This window comes from Clavelina lepadiformis, chromosome 9, assembly GCF_947623445.1.
Source record: "Clavelina lepadiformis chromosome 9, kaClaLepa1.1, whole genome shotgun sequence".
NCBI classification, from domain to species: Eukaryota; Metazoa; Chordata; class Ascidiacea; order Aplousobranchia; family Clavelinidae; genus Clavelina; species Clavelina lepadiformis.
In genome coordinates, this window is record NC_135248.1 from 11,301,205 (window position 1) to 11,318,222 (window position 17,018).

Consider the following 17,018-nt stretch of genomic DNA (forward strand, 5'->3'; position numbering starts at 1 on the left):
TTTCACATTCCACCACCTATCAACAGATTTTTTTGCATAGACTGTTTATTTTTTCAGCAATAAATTTCCTCCACAAGCTTCTGCAAAAGTGACTGAGTTTTTGTACTAACATTAATAACATATATTTTTGCATCAGTTTACTTCCGGGCATGTTGCATTTAGGGCTAATTGTCAGAGACCGGATGATCAAAAACATTGTAGTACTTTGTACTGTATGACTTGTTTAGACGTTGCCAAATAAAAAACAAATTTGACCCCTCAGGGCTCAAAAATGTTTTTTTAGAATGACATTTTTCCTGATCAAGAAAGCACAGACTGACGTTATACAGAACTAACGGATATGATTTTGGTAGCGATTTCTATTCCTTGATTAGTATATGGCACTGAACTAAACGGTAATATATGATGAAGCTCCTGCAAATGATGCAGGTCACGCTGTTACAACGACGATTTTGACGTCTGTTATGATGACCGATACGATATGATGTACGACAAAACTAAACAGTATAATAACAACAATGTTGAACACTGATCAGTAGCTATATACATCGCCCAAATAGGCTAATGGGTAAAGACAGCAGTCGTAGATCACAAAATGTTTGCTAATATGCAGGCTTGTCCATGGGACATTTTTTTCTGTCCCATCCCATCCTATCCCATAGCAATTCATGCCTGTCCCATCCCATCCCATCCCAATGTCCCATCCCATTTAAAATTGGCAGGTTAGAATGAAGCTATGACATTTTCGGGCAGATATTATTTTTTAGATTTACATTTTCGGATAGATATATTAAATTAAAATCGATTTCACCCACAAAATGGCTTCAAACAATAACCTCTGTACTGGTTCCCATGTCCCATGGGAATTGCAATTCGTGCTGTTCCATCCCATCCCCTCCCATGGGACATTTCCCATGGGATTCCCGTGGGAATCCCATTCCCATGGACAACGTCATCATGAAATCTGACATGGATCTGATTCAAAGATATAATTATACAAAAGTAAATTTTTAGCTATAGCCTATAAGTTATGCTAAATAGCGATTGTTTGAAGCTTACCTCCAAGGGCTTGGAAAAATAATAACTTTCGTACCTTTCTCGGCTAAATACACCGAGAAATTGTTTTGAGTAATGACATGAGATAATGAACAAGGAAGTTTCTTAAACTAGTGGTTTAATACCACAGAAAAAAGGAAGCTCGCACAATCCCAATACTGAATCGTCGGCCTATATACATCAGGCTTAAAGTGATGAAGAGCAGAGCCGAACTACGACTGTGATGGGCCTGGGGCAAAAAAATATCAATGAACCTATATGGAATTTTGTCTCTACAATTTAATATACAATAAAATGCATACAGAATATTCACAAACAGTATTTCCATAAACGTGTGATATAATTTCCTTATTTTTTAAATATTTAACCAAAGCATTCTCTATACATCAGATTTAAAATTTTCGATTGTTTAATAAACCAAATATATATAGGCCTTGGCTATAATGGGTTTAGGAAGTTGAATTGCCGCTTTGTATTAGGGGAATTACCTGTCAACGTGATGTTATTGTTCTTTCATTAATTGAAATCAATTAATTACATTGTTCGACGACAAAGCATACCTTTCTAATAAACCAAGGTGTTTGTTTACTAAACTTTTTGTATGTTGCTCAGCAGCGTACTTTTGAGTGAGCGTTTATATTGTATGCACGAATTCTACATTTCTACAGTTTAATTTTTTGTATTAGCTGTTCTTTTTAATCCAACATGGTGCAAAGTAGCCCAGCTTCATCGCGCTCTACAGATGAAAGCGACGCCCACGAGCCAAGTTACGTTCACGATTTAAGAAACAAACATAGTTTTGCAAATATGTCATTTACTAAATGCAAGTCAAACTAAGCCTAGTATAGGCTCTACACATGACATGATATTTTTCTTGAGTTTATTAAGTCGCTATTGATGAGTTTAAATGATGTGTAAGAATGGGTCTGCCATATATAGGTTGTGTCTATTTTCTGCATTTTGCGAGCACGACAGCAAACAGCAACGGTTTGAGCAATAACGATTCATATCCTCTTTGTACCTTTTTGGATGATAATTTCAAGGAAAACCACAAAATGGAAACGGAAATACAGGCTCTGTACCAAGAACTTGAAAACGTAAAAGACGATTCGCTACGTAGCGATCAGTAAAATAAATTGACAGCGAAATTTCTTCGTTATCTGTTTATAGCAAGATTAAAATGCTGGATAGAATACAGTTTGTGTAAGATAACTGGAAGCAACTTGGATATTTTACCAACATTAAAGACATTTTTATTTAATAAACTACTCTGGAAATAAAGCGCATATAACCTATACTGTAATTTCTACAAGTATGTTAAGATATCAAAAGTGTATCACGACAACTATTAGCCTAGTTGTTGACAAGTGTGCCATTTTGTAAAGTGTAGTTGAAACGCAATGACAAGTTTTGTCATAAAATCAGCAGGTCTTTTTGTCTAAACTATTTGTTGAAATCAGACTATGAAGTGGTAAACTGGTAAAACAAAAATAAACCTGCAAAATTGTGTTTTAAATTAAATATTGTACGGTATGTTTTTATTCAAAATTAACTTTAAGGAAGGTGAAATCTGTAGCCTTTACCGGTACCTCATATCCGTTACCTAACCACTTATTGAGTAGGGCTAAGACACATAACATCTTTCATTGTACTCAAATATTGTATTCGAACCTTTGAAGCGAAATTAATCGGAATATTACTGTACTCTCGGGGCAAGTCATTTTGAAGAAAAAACGATATCTTGCTATAAACGTTACGTCATGATGCGTCATTTAAAACCAGCGAAACCTTTTCTCACTCTGTTCTATAATTCTGACGTTTTATAAGTCTCTCTACACTCTATTCTATAAGTCGGGTAGATGAATCGCTGTTAGATGGACTGTGCTAACTTCACGTTTATATGTCGGGCTTTTCATGGCATGATGGTAGAATCATAAAATAATCAGAAGATAAATTGGCGTTTATCTGGCAACATGCAAGTCGTATAATAAGGAAAGTAACTAATCAGCATCATATAGGACTAATCAGTAATATTCATGTGTTGCGACTGAATCCATTAACCTGGAGATATAGCCCTAAAACGTCATCAAACCTCAATGGTCATTTCACTCAATAACCAGAATGACAACAGTCGACATGTGACAAATTGAAAGTTAATTGCAATATGCCAAGCAATGCGATATTTATCTCTTCATTTGTCACATCGCTATCAAGTGTCAAATTTCATATCACCATGACAACGGTCAAAATGGCGGGAAGACTTGCAGTATCCAAGACGAAACGCAACTAATCAGAAGAAAATCGAAATAGTAAAGCAGTAATAACTCACAACAATAGCAACAGTATATACATATACGCATATTTAGCTACTTATTGCAACTTTGTTGAGAATTTAATCTCTTTAAAAGTAAACAGATAGATATAAATATATTTCTAGAACTAGGCCTATTTCTAGCCTTGCCTGAGTGTTAATGAAATCATGAAAACTGCAAAACTATTGAGAACTAGAGATTATGGAAAGTTATTCTTTTGCACGAAAATTATGTTTCAGCGATGACATTTCTTGTTCTTATGTGAAAGTATTGATTTGCTTATACCATTGCTTTACTTTCTTTGGTGTTGTCAATTTCTTCATTAATATAATTACAAAACAAGTAGCTTGTCAATTTATTGATTGGTTCGTTCCTTTATTAGAAAGAAAAATAAACAGGAAAGTCTACCCAAGAGGACAATGACATGCTTGATATCTTTTAGTATTATCCCGAAAAAGCGCTTTTACAGCCACACAACTGCGGCTAGGTTTATCGGAACATAGGTTGTAAAAACATTGAAATTCATAGACAATTTTTGCAATAATGGAAACTTTATAGTTCAAAAGAGAAAAGAAGTTAATATTATCAGAGATGGCGCACATACCTTAACACTCTGATGCTGATGTCACTTACCTAACTTAATTATCAATAGATAATTTTCATTCCTCCACCGAGCACCAAACATCCAGTAGACTTCAACACATACTGACATATTTTCTAATTTTTACAAAATAGATGATATATAATTAAACTAAACTCTTTTCTTGCTTGGTGCTGGCAAGCAATGAACTAACAACTATGTTGATGACGAGACTCGGTTGAAATGTTTCTTCGCATTATTTGACCAACAACGTGATTGATGTCCGTGCTATAATACTAACGGTGACAAACGCAATTTTATTTAAGTGAGTTGTTGTGAAACGCAGCGGGAAGTAAAAAGAATGATTGTGGAGGTAGAATTTTACACTGCAGCCGGAAAATGGAATCAAAAATGCTCAAATACAAGGAAACGTGCAATAATGCAATTTGCAAACGTGCAATTTGCCTACTGCAGCAGATCCTATTCGATATGGTAAGTTTCTCATATTGCGTAGAATTTGAACAAAACTGAACAATGTATGAGCGATGATGCAATAAAAAAAACCTATTACTCATGACATAACACAAGTATCCAACGACAGAAAACAAAATTAGGCTAAAATATATCTTTCATTGTACTTACTGTAAAGTCGTTTTGAAAACGTTTTGTTTTGTTAATGAAAAAACGTTTCGTACAATAGACAATAAAGCATTGTTCAACCCATTCGTATTGTTCTGATTCTAATCATGTAGCGCAAGCAAGATATGACCTTTGGATAAGAGTCTTACTGAGTATATGATATAATCTGGTTTAATAAAACACATTAAAATGTTCAGTTGATGTTGGGAATAAGCTAAATCACGCAACAGAACTCTCAACTAGTTTTGTACACTGGAGCTCTATCTGTGCTTTGTCTACTTCATCAAACTCTTTTCCATCATCGTTGTTGGAGCACTGACTTCCTCTTCCGAGAAGCTGCAAAAACAAATATATAGAGCAGACGTTTACCTGCACAAGTTTGATTTTCTCAAAATAGGTGTCAGTTGAGGTTTTATTCATTACCACAATAACACTCAAATCAATATCGCTGAACAACATTCTGTCTAGGTGACAAAAATCTTTCATCTTGTTTGTGTCTTAAAGTACTGTTGACATGGAATAGGCATATTCGAATGTCCACTCGCACAATTGCAAATATTTCTAATGCAGCCACTTGTTTTAGTGTTTGCATATTTTAACATCGCGATTACCTCTGCTTTTGTTTTCTTTGAAGTGAGGAGCAGATATATGGCAAAACCTGGAATCCATACAAAAGACGAGAAACTGAGCGTGTGTGCGAATGCTTGTGCCCAAGGTGGATAGACGTAGTTACCGTAAGTGAGTGCCTTGTGAAATACAATGCTGTATGCTGCTAACGCCTAAAAAGAAGACATTTCTTTTATGCTTGTCAACGAAATACACGATGCAAAACGGCAGTAAACTTACCAAACACCAAGCCGGGGTAAAATATTTCCAAAAGAAAATGATCACATTTTCAGTTCGAGTTGGTCCAATCATACGTTTAATTAATTGGCAGTGTTTTTTGGCGCCAGAAAACCAAGCCACAGCTACCAGTTCGCAGCCACAAATGATGAAAAAACTCCAAGCTACGCTACTGTACTGATTGAATATTTCAAACAGATATGGTCCACTCTAAAATAATATTTACAATAAAAATAAGTTCATGGCGAATATGTTGTATTTAACTAAAGACAACGCATTTATTTCCCAAGACACGGCGAAAAATCTTCCGCCTGTTTATGGTATTATTCAATGGTATGGTCAAAAAAATAAAACGTATAGATAGATGGGTGAAATTACCTCTGTTAAAAATATCCAGCTTATAAGGCAGAGCACCACACAGAACATTGCATTGAAAATCTCTTTTGCGTAACGATAACGTCCGCGCATTTGAGGAAAAAGATCGAAAACCAAAGAGACCAAGAACTCATAGTGAATGAACTGAATTGATAAATGTATGTTTTCTTATGCTTCAAAGTTGACATTTAAAACATATACATATTTGCCTTATTACTAAATAACGCTCAAGTTATGCCATCACAAATTTTCATTATGTTAAAGAGCTTAAATTAAGTTTAACAACTAAAATGGTTTTATCTAAATTTACCTGTGTGTCAAATCCTAGAAAAAATAGCATTAGAAAGAGCAGGGCGCACCACAACTGAGGAAGTGGTAGAAGAGATAAACTTTGTGGATAAGCCAAGAACACCAGACCAGGCCCAGACGTTTGAAATGCATCAATTGTTGTGTTCTGAAAAGTAGGCGCAGTTATGTAAAACGATATTTGATATCGAATTGACGTTAGTGACGTGAAACATGTTGAACAAGTGAAGGAATATGGAATGTCGTCGCTTTCACACGACTTGGCAATATCAAATGGAAAACAACCAGAGTGTATGTACACAAATACATTGTAAAAAAATTTACAGCATCTTACCAGCTTATGCGCAACAAAACCCAAATTTGAAAAGACAGCAAACCCGGAGACGAAACTGGTAAGCATGTTGAACATGACAATGAGCATACAGTCCCTACAACAAGTAATATAATGCGTGAGTGACGTTTCCAATGCATGGATTGTGTTCAGGGATGATTTTGTGGTGCATTGATATACTATAAGCTTGTTTAAGTGATATTGTGATGTTAAATTACACTCTAGGTTGTTGAAAAACATTTCGAAATTTGAGCATTATCAGTATTTTCTAAGATAAAATTTCGTTCTTTTATCTCTTACCTGTAAAAGTTATCATTGTATTTGTTATGACTACGTAACGCAAGCATGATGCCATATCCACTGCCAACCGAATAACCCGTTTGAGATGCTGCCTTCAGCCAAACCTTCAAAGTGTTTGAGTAAAAATACTCACGCAGGATTGTAAAAGGAGTTTTTACTAACATCTGATGAGTTTTTATAAGCGAGAGCTTGTCCTAATATTTGCAAAGACTAACCTCAAAATCTGCTAGCTTTGAAATGTCAGGTCTCAGATAGTGGCTTATCCCCGCCATGCTGCCATCAAGTGTTAAACCTAATATCACCATGACAACAATTAAAATGGCCGGAAGCGTCGCTGTAATGTAACTGACCTAAGCAAAAAAATAGAATGAGAAACAGTTTATAAAAATATCAGAAATTCTTTGCGAAAACAAAATAATCAATACGTCGCAAAATTGAAAAGAAATTCATACATTCATTGGTTAATACTGTCTCAGGTAAATATCAAAATGTATATCAGTGTAATTGACGTAATGAATGTAACGATTCTAGTGATCAGCTTAAAAGCTTAACCAAATAAAGTACCAATTTGTCAGTAAAATCATTTGAAAATGTTAACAATATGCAACATAACTAAACATATCACAGTAATTCATATATTTGGAAGAAACTTATATATACAAAGAAACACACCAAAACGAGCAATTGGCAATTGAAAGTAATGGCATAAACTTAACCAGCACGTCTCCTAACAGGAAGATTAAAAAAAAATATGGGATGGTACTTTAATTAATTATGTAGTTTAATTTTGTGAAGCATTGGAAAGCTCAAAACACTAACATAATTTCTTTATCATTTTAGCTGTGTATTGTCCTGTGACGACTTTGTATTTACATTTATGCACAAGCATTAACAAAAAGATTTTGCAAAATCAAGCATCAGCAACAAACTCGACAACTTTATTACTTTTACTTTACCTTGGCTGAGAATTTAATTCCTTTAAAAGTAGATAAATAAATTAGCAACCAGACCAGAGCACTGTAAGCCATCAAATCCAACTGCAAACTTCCAACCTCATTGATACCAGATGAAATTTTTAAAACATTTAGCCTGAAATTATATACAAACATGTCTATTGATTTTGCCATGATTGTGGATTTAGTAAATGTTAAGCGAGCCAGGTAGCTTTATACTTTTGCGCCTTTAGGATATTATGTAAGCCTACTTTACCTCTCAAAAACATAACAAAATTTTGGCTTAAAACCAATTTTGGAAAATTTATCAATTCCTACTTCCAATATTGTTCCGCCGCTGATTCTCCTCTTGTCCCATTTAGCTGATTTGAACCAAAAAGCTCGCTTTTGTTTTGAATTGTAAAATCGACACAACGTTCATCGTTCCAAGTGTTATTGCAACTGATCCAAGGAAGAATAGTCGAAAAGCTTGCTACGAAATACTTCACTATCCACACCAGGAGTGTGACGTAATGAATAACGACCAAGAAAGACATCACCATGTTGGCGTAAGCGATTCCTGCAAACAACTTAAAAAGTTATACTTTGTCAAATCTCGTTTTTTGTAATTGGTTTGAATTGAAAAGCCATGCCTGTGAATACAGGAACTTTTGAGCGCCACGTGTCAATCAAATTTTTGCGGACCATTTGTCCCAATGATGCCTCCAACATCAAACAAGGAAGTGCAAAAACGAATCCAAAGAAAATATACGGAATGAGAAAAGCTCCTAGAAATACTTCACTTGTGAAAGAATGACACCAATTAACGTCTTAAGTGATATTGGAATCGAATGTAAAATCGCTTACCTCCCCCATACTGGTAGCATAGATAAGGAAACCGCCAAATATTTCCCAACCCTATACTCCAGCCTGCTGTGGCAAACATGAAATCCCAGGATCGGCTCCAAGAGACTTGTCTGGAGTTGGTGCCACTCATGGTTCGCTTCACTATATAATTACAGTAACTTACTTTGAATTATAGCAGGCTGCTCTTTTGAAATCCTTAAACCGCTATGACTTCTGTTTTGTTGATGCTCAGGCGACTATGTATAAACAGGAGGTAACATGATACAAAATAACATTTTATGTAATTCTAATCTCATGCAACAAATATTACCTGTGCTTCCTATTTCTAACTTATAGAATGTAGTAATTATGCAATGTGCATCAACCAAATTTTGTGCGATGTTAAATCGTTTGCAAAACAGTTTGACATAATATCTGCAACCCGAAAATAACAACTACAACTAACTACTGCATATTCCATTTAATTACTTTAAAGTAGCTAAAAATAACTGGCTGTGAGAGAAATATATACTCGCGGCCTTTCAGTGACAGTACTATTTGGGTGACTCGAAGTTAAGTTGCTTTTCAATGTTTTGAATAGCACGCTATTTTGTACTGTAACGTATAAAGCCAAATGCTGTATATCTTTGTACCCCTTATGTTCTCGGCTGCGTTGACTTACTTCCTTTCTGGACACTGGTGTTAACATTTGCTTATGTTACATGTCAAGAAACTTCACAGAGGAAGCCAGAGTCATATTAAGCGGAAACGATCACATATAGAACGGAAGAAAATGCTTCAACTCATAACAAATACAGTTACGTGTCACACAACGCATTGTGCAGATCAAGTTGGCAAACCGACCTCAAATAGCGCGGTTTTCATCAAAAACTACCCAGTCGAAAAAAATTGCCAGATATTGCTTGACCAATCATCGTTTGCTTCGCTAAGAGAACGGCCTATGCTTGGCTGACCGGCTAATCGAATACCGATCACGTGCCACGTATGGCACTTCACACTGCGCCAAGGAACAGTTGGTACGCGGTTTATGTATGGCGCACATATTTTAAATCAAATATCTCCTGCTTTGAAGAAGTAGATTTTCAAATTTTTAGAATGAATAAATTCGTAAAATGAAACTAAAATATGTGAATTTTATGGCAAAGTTACACGAAACTGTTTGTTTGTTAAGAGGCCCAAATAATCTGTAAAATGTAAATATTAGTTATATAAATAGGTTCATCAGAAATCACAAGCACTAACAATATGCTATCTTACCAAAAAAATCTAATATTTTTAATTGGTTAGAAAACAGCTAATGCCAATATACAAAACACTACAGTTGTCACGGGATTATTTTTATGCACCCGTTTTATAGCAATCACAATGTACACTGTTTTTCTGAACCCCTTTTATTGATTGATTTAGTCGGACGTGTTTTTTGCTGTGTCAGTTTTATGTTTGTTTGTTTATGTATATTTGTTTTATTTCATTGTTGTTCGCATTAGTCATTTTTATGCCTGTTCACGTTCTGCCATATCTTACTTGTTTATAGGCACACGTGTTTTTATTCGATCACTAGTGACGTCTCGTCTCGCTACCACGAGGGCTTAACTAGTATTCAGCGTCCCACGTTGATTCTCTCATTACGTGGAATTTGTTTTGATGTGGTGTTACGCTCGTCTGGGAAGTCCTGGGCGAATGTAGTTGTTTTTAGTTACGTTTGGGTTTTATAGAAGGAAGATGGGTGTTTTTATAGAAGAAAATGCAATTAAAAGTTAGTGAGGCCAAAGAGCGAATTGAGCTGTCAAGCGGGAAGGTTCCCGGTTAAGAAAAAGTTAGGTTACATAGTAACATTTCATCTCTTCCTCTTGCATGTAGTGAGAGGGCCGACGGTAATTTTGAGTCAACTACGGTATCTAAAAGTTGTAGCCAAAGAGTGGCAGACGAGTAGTGAGCCAACTGTTCAAATGTTGGGTCTAATGGGCCGCTTCTTTCATCAAAAGTCACTTTATCGGTTCGACGTATAGGTTTTTTGGTGAAGTTAACTGATATAGTGAAACTTAATGATCATGAAACGATCATATCAAGGTTATTAAGTTTTAATTGGTCTGTTTGTCATAAAAATGTATTTATATATTAATCTGAAGTTTTAAAGTTAGATTATTGTACATTTTTTTGCTTTTGAGAATACAATGGACCACCAGCCGCGTTAGTTATAGTTCGAACAAGGCCATCAAAGTTGTTCATAAAAAAGAAAGTTGTCACTGTTTCACGGGAAAAAATCGTACGTTTAAAACTATTTTTGATGGTTTCTTGTTAACCTAGCTTAAATATTATAGCATAACAACTTAAACCTAACCTAAATCTGTCTATTAATCAAAATAAACTTCAACTGAACCCCAATTAGCGCCAACTCCAATCGACTTTTTACATAAACATTCTCCTATAACCTAACCGCCTACCTTTAACTATAGGCTGTGTGGCCTACTTACGGTGAAGTAGTCACTCTGTCAATGAATAGATAAAGCGAGTTCGGAAATCTCTACTCGCTATTACAATTTGATCTTGTTTGTAATAATAAACTTAATTACTTAATACTAAGCTGTTATGACGCAAATTTCGCGTTCTAGGACAATGTAAAGCTGGCTTGGTATGAACTTACCAAATATACTCGAGTGTTGAAGAAACATCTCAATATCCACTTAAAACGTGGCAAGTCAAAATGGAGAAGGCTCGACTGATCAGTCACTCGGCTAGGTAATCAAAAAATAAATGAACTGCACAAAATCATTATATTTGTGTCCCCATAAAAGTCTGAACCGGACATATCGTAACTTTCTTTTGTTATCAGTTAGGTTTTGACCTCACTTGGTAAGACTACCATTGCTGGAAATATGATTGCTTACCCATTGCCTACACGTGACATAATTTGGTGCCGCTGCGTCGGCCGTGGTTATACGTCTGTTCTTTTTCCCGAAGAAATAGGATAAGGTCTGATAACGCGTGTAAAAATACGCAGTTATGTTCTGTAATGTATAATTCGGAATTAACAAATCCGCTTGACTGTGTGCGACGCGGTTTAGTGATTGAGTTTTACAAACTATGTCATTTTCGAAGACAAATTCCGCACGTGACTGTGATTTTTGACAGTACTTTAGAGTCATATGAAATTGTCCCGTTCCTATTTCGCATTACGCATTGTCCAGTAAATAGAAGAAAGAACAAGTAATGTTCAGTGAAAGAGAACTGCGCATCTAGTGACCGCAACTGCCGCCATCCTCGTAGCGATCCAGAGTTTAATGCGTCCCTCGAAACTGCTGATCTTGTCTGTGTGAAGCGAGCTCCGTGCGTTGGAAGTAGAAAATTGCGTAAAAAATTCACTCGTTAACGACGTTATTTTTGCTTGGGCATTTTTCTTAGCTAACTCAAGAATTTAGTTGGGTGCGTTTGAGTCGTACGCGCTTTGCAGAAGATGAAGTTCTATGGTCGGTCTGAGCCTTAGCCGTTTCAAGAAGGAATTTATAAGGGTGACGAATTTTGAAAACAAACGGACCAGAATACTTTTGTTACTCTCGGCTCTGACATACACTTTGTCGCATGTTTGTAGCATAGGATCTACATCGTGTTTCTCTAACCTTGCATGATTAGTTGATTGAATCGGCTTAATACTCTTCCAATGCTTCACTCAAAGCCACTACATAATCTGTTGGGCTGTAATTAATATTATTAATGGGTTGGAAAATTTCACCTTGTTCCTCGAAAACATCTCCAGGCAGCCTGAATTCAAAGCCCTAGCCATATAAAAGCCAGGGCTTACCTTCGAATCGGCATTTTTTGTCAAAATGCTTGCAGTTTGATGCCTCTCTCTTGCTTTATCCCGGAATTTACAAGATAATAACAAACTTCATCATTATTGACCTAGTTCTTATTTTGCCTATACTGAATTTTGAAATCCTGTTTTGCTATGATTACAAAAGCTTTAACCGCGGTGGCTGTCGTTGCGCCAACCGTAGTCTGAACAATTTCCTCGATCATATGATTTGTTACGGCGTGAATCACGACTTCCACGCAAATTACATCCACCTTTGCAGGACGAAGGCGAGCGTGAATCGTTATTGTTTCTATATGATGTACATCAACGGTTGCTGTTTTGTAAGTAATTTTCACGTTTATTTGAGATTAAGTTAAGTCGAGTAAGTAACGTTTGTCAAGTCAAGTCCAAGCCCAAGTCTTAACATATGTTAAGTCACAAACAAGTCACTATTTACGATTTATTTATCGCTGTATAGGTCGATAATAAACGGCTTTAAATTTAAATATAAGCATAAGCGTTTGATGCTTTTTCACATTCAATAAAATGTATTGCATAGTGGCATATCGGTAAATTATTAATATCAAACACGCAGTCACACATTGTGTACAAGAATGGCCGCATCAATATGGGTGGAATACATCTACATACACACTTAAAAATACCTCTTGGAATACATCTAAATATACGTCTAAAAACATATCAAAGTGCAGTGCTGTACTAACACGCCTGTCAGCATGATTAATATACAACGAATTACAAAACGTGAAATTTCGTGGCCAAACTAAATCGCTATATTGTTTATATTTTAACACTTTCAACGTTTTTTCCAGAAAAGATTATTATATTTCTATTAACTCGGCTAAACAACGGTAACAGAAAGCGTGAGGCATGTCGCCCACCAGATACGCGTTGAACTGTAATTAGGCTTACATGGGGCTATAGTGCAATTTCATTAGAGATAAATGTACTGTAGTTTCTTACGTCCAGCGACGGAGAAAATTTATAACTGACACTGATATACTGTATTATTTGAAATATTTGATTGGTGTTCGCAGGAAGAAGATATAGTTATACACAATATAAATAAACCACAAAATACCATCACAGACAAGTGATTTGGAACTAATCCTGAGATATCATGTTTGCCACAAATGGTTGGAGTTTAGGATTTAGAAATATTTACCGGTTTCCTTATCTATGCTACCAATATGGGGGTTTGGTGACACTTAATCACGCGACACTTGATCACGCGACGTTTAATCACCGACACATAATCACTAGGACATTTAATCACGCGACACTTAATCACGCGACACATAATCACTAGGACATTTATTCACGCGACACATAATCACTAGGACATTTAATCATGCGACATTTAATCACACATTTACAATGTTTATTTACATTTACAATTCACAGCAATGTTATGCATGGGAAATGTAAGCAACTGCACTAAAATCTCGCTTGACAGATAACGGTCAACTGTGTTTTGCACGCGCAGTTTCAGTGCCTTGTACCGCATTGGAATAGAAGGTTGAGTACCAGCAATTCCTTGCAGAAACGTTGCACGTTGCATTTGTGCACGTTGTGACAATAGAATAATGTTAGATATTAATATTACATAGGTTATACGTAGCAATGCAAAATGACATGTTATTTCCTGATTGGCTAATGTGTTTGTATAAAAACTAAAGTTTGGTTAAAATCTCCCCTTCTTGTCTCTACACATGGTTATGGTTTTGTTTAAATGTGAAAGGATGATGAAAATGTTTCTATTGTGATACAACTTACTTCGGACAATATAACAATTAGACTTTATGAAGCTGGTGTTGATTTAAAGAAACATTATAGAGAAAGCCGGCGCAACGGAGTCAAAGACAATTGTCGGGGAGTTCTAAAAGAAAGACTAATAGCCTTTGGCTTTAGGCCAACCTTAAAAGCAATCCACACAGAGAGATGCACACGAGCTTGAATTACTGAATTTTCCTCACGCTTTTCCGACATCCAAGTGATTATATGTCGCGTGATTAAATGTCGCGTGATTAAGTATCCAAGTCGCGTGATTAAATGTCCTAGTGATTATGTGTCGCGTGATTAAATGTCCTAGTGATTATGTGTCGCGTGATTAAATGTCCTAGTGATTATGTGTCGGTGATTAAGCGTCGCGTGATCAAGTGTCGCGTGATTAAGTGTCGGTACACCCAATATGGGAGGGGAAGCATGAGCCGATTTTAAGAGCTTATTTCTCAGAAATATGTCTGAAATTTGGATAAAATCAATTCTAAACGAGGTAGCTTTAAAATATGAGAGTAGTAACATATGTAGCGGGTAAGATTGGTCCATTTTAACAACTAAAAAAATTGTAACATGACAAAACGTTCTTCTTTTGAATTATATACAATCGCTTTTATGCAGCGCTTCATTTCAGCCGGAGCATGTTGAAGCTTGATCCGGAAGTTTATTTGTTGGATCCGGAAGTTTTTCTCTTAATCCGGCATTTATAATATGTGTTACTTTTGTTCCGGAATAAAATTAACAACTTAAAATTGTTTATAATAAACTTACTGAATATGAAATTAAATTCTTTCGTTATGAGGTTGAACATCGTGTATTTATCAGCACAACACAGTGGCTACTTGAAAAGTGCCTGGACATCTAGTCTGGTTATATACTGGCTGAATAACATCTGGCTCACACGACGACGACGTGTATTTAATGAAAATAAACTTAGATTAATACTTTTTTCGTGTTGATATTAGAGGTGTGCTTCAATTGTTGGTTTGGTGGCTTTGAACTGTTTTGGGAAATGTTTACCGCTAAAAAATGTTTTTTCCTTTTATCGTCTTCGTAAGTTGTTCTTCGGGTTGCGTTACGCTATAGAGTTTTATTCGAGTCTTTTTAAATTTTGGTCGCCGGTCCACCTCTTCAAGCGACCAGTGGCTTCTCTGAAGGTCAACTCATGGAGTGGGCTTTGCCGGCTTTGGTTTGACGCCATTCATCAGGGCGGTGCTTTGTAGAAGTGTCCGCTTGTTGAACACTATGAGCAAGTTTTGACGTGTCCTTTGTGGTCTATTATCCCAAATCTTTGCCGACATTGGTGTCTGGAAGTGATAATGTTTTGTTTCTTCTTCTACGATCTTGGATGCCATGTTTATCTTTCCCGAAAGACATCGGTCTTGTGATGCCATAGGTTGGAAGGATTAAGATGTTCTTGAGTTTAATCGATTGGAACTCACTTTTATATCTTCTGCGTGTGCAGTCGCTTCATCCAACCCCGAACAACTTTCAAGAATCTTATCCTATTTTGCTGCCGCTTGTTTTGATGAGCGCCCGTCATATTGACAGCGTTTATTGGTATCTGGATGATTCTATCTATAATAGACAATTGAGTTTTTTCCTCTGAATGCCATAAATTTCTCTCGTTAGTTCAGTGTTGGCTAATTTTATGTGGTTTCAATAATTCTTTGAAGCATTGTACGTGGACTGTCTTTTGATGTGATCTGCGCAACTACTTTTTTCCTTTTCATTGTTTCTAATCCCATTCATTATTATTCGTTATTAGTATTACACAGCTGGTTGGATGACTGATTTCTTGCGTAAGTCTTTGTACTGAAGAATATATCGTGTAATTTAAATCCACTTAACATATGTATTGTTTGTATCATAACAATAAGCAGTCATTGATTCACTGTGTTACACTTGTTTTTGCCTTGTATCTGTTACGTTTCTCCCTGGCGGCCGATTGCGCGTTTCTGTGGTTAATTAAGCACATGTGTCTTTTTATCGACGTGTGTCCGACAAGCAGTTGTACTGACAGTTTTGGTATTGGAGCTCCTGAAATGAGCTGTGTGAACAGAAACTTGACTTAACTGCTTTTAAATAAAAGATGTGCCTGTACTTTTAAGAGTGAGGACAACAAAACGTAACTACTGTGTCAGCCTGTATGGGAACTATCTTGTTTTACTGTGAAATAAAAATTTTTTGATCATCAAGCTACAGTGATTAGAAAAACCATTTACCATACATTTGTATTAAATACTTTCCGTTTTATTGTGAATTGTGTCGTGAATTGCTTTACCCTAACTTATTTGCTTTTTTTTCAGAACATTATTTTTTCCATTCTGTTCCTCTAGTACGGTCTAGTTAGTTACTGACCTATTGCTGGTTTTTGGAATCCCTGAAGCATTTTTATTTTGGCATAAGATTCTACATTAAGTGCTTTCTTAGACCACAAATTCTCAAAAACTTTAAACTGTTAAGCAGAGGTTGGCAGTCGGTACTTTGAATGCACCGTCGGTAACGATACTTGGCAAAAACTGTACCGACGGATCCGGTATTCGGTACTATTTTAAAAAGGTAGTTCGGTACTTGGTGCGGGTACTTTTGGTGTAAAAGATGCATCTGCAAATGCATTATTCGCCGTTATTAAGCCCCCGGTAAAGGTTATTTCAGGTGAAAACATATGTGACGTTAATCGCTTGCAATTCTACTTGACATTTCTAGCTTAAAAAAGATCAACAAGTGCTAAAACTGATATTAAGGATTAATTAACATGTACTTTTGAAAACATACTTGTTAAAATTTTCAAATTATGACGTGATAGGTATCGAGTACCGGGACCGGCTGAAATTTCTTAAAAAGTAATTCGGTACGTTTTTTCAAAAGTATACCGAAGGTA

The 17,018-nt window shown here is 36.0% G+C and overlaps 1 protein-coding gene across 1 annotated transcript; it reads right to left on the reverse strand.

Moving 5' to 3' along the window:
* Positions 1–4,170: 4,170 nt before the first annotated feature.
* LOC143470641 (sodium- and chloride-dependent GABA transporter 2-like) lies at positions 4,171–11,130 on the reverse strand. The gene is made up of 13 exons (XM_076968896.1): positions 8,852–11,130; positions 8,542–8,777; positions 8,328–8,462; positions 8,014–8,254; positions 7,699–7,831; positions 6,958–7,092; positions 6,743–6,846; positions 6,446–6,539; positions 6,116–6,259; positions 5,809–5,949; positions 5,434–5,640; positions 5,199–5,366; positions 4,171–4,923 (listed from the first exon to the last, which is right to left on the reverse strand). The coding sequence occupies exons 2-13, from the start codon at positions 8,669–8,671 to the stop codon at positions 4,807–4,809; spliced, it is 1,749 nt and encodes a 582-aa protein (XP_076825011.1). The 5' UTR covers positions 8,672–8,777; positions 8,852–11,130; the 3' UTR covers positions 4,171–4,806.
* Positions 11,131–17,018: the final 5,888 nt, after the last annotated feature.

Excerpts from the sequence above, each read along its gene's own strand:
- LOC143470641 (XM_076968896.1), bottom strand. The coding sequence starts at position 8,671 with ATGAGTGGCACCAACTCCAGACAAGTCTCTTGGAGCCGATCCTGGGAT. Across the intron at positions 7,832-8,013 it reads GCGGCGGAACAATATTGGAA|GCTAAATGTTTTAAAAATTT; the intron begins GTAGGAATTGAT and ends ATATAATTTCAG. Across the intron at positions 6,260-6,445 it reads GTTTTGTTGCGCATAAGCTG|AACACAACAATTGATGCATT; the intron begins GTAAGATGCTGT and ends CCTACTTTTCAG.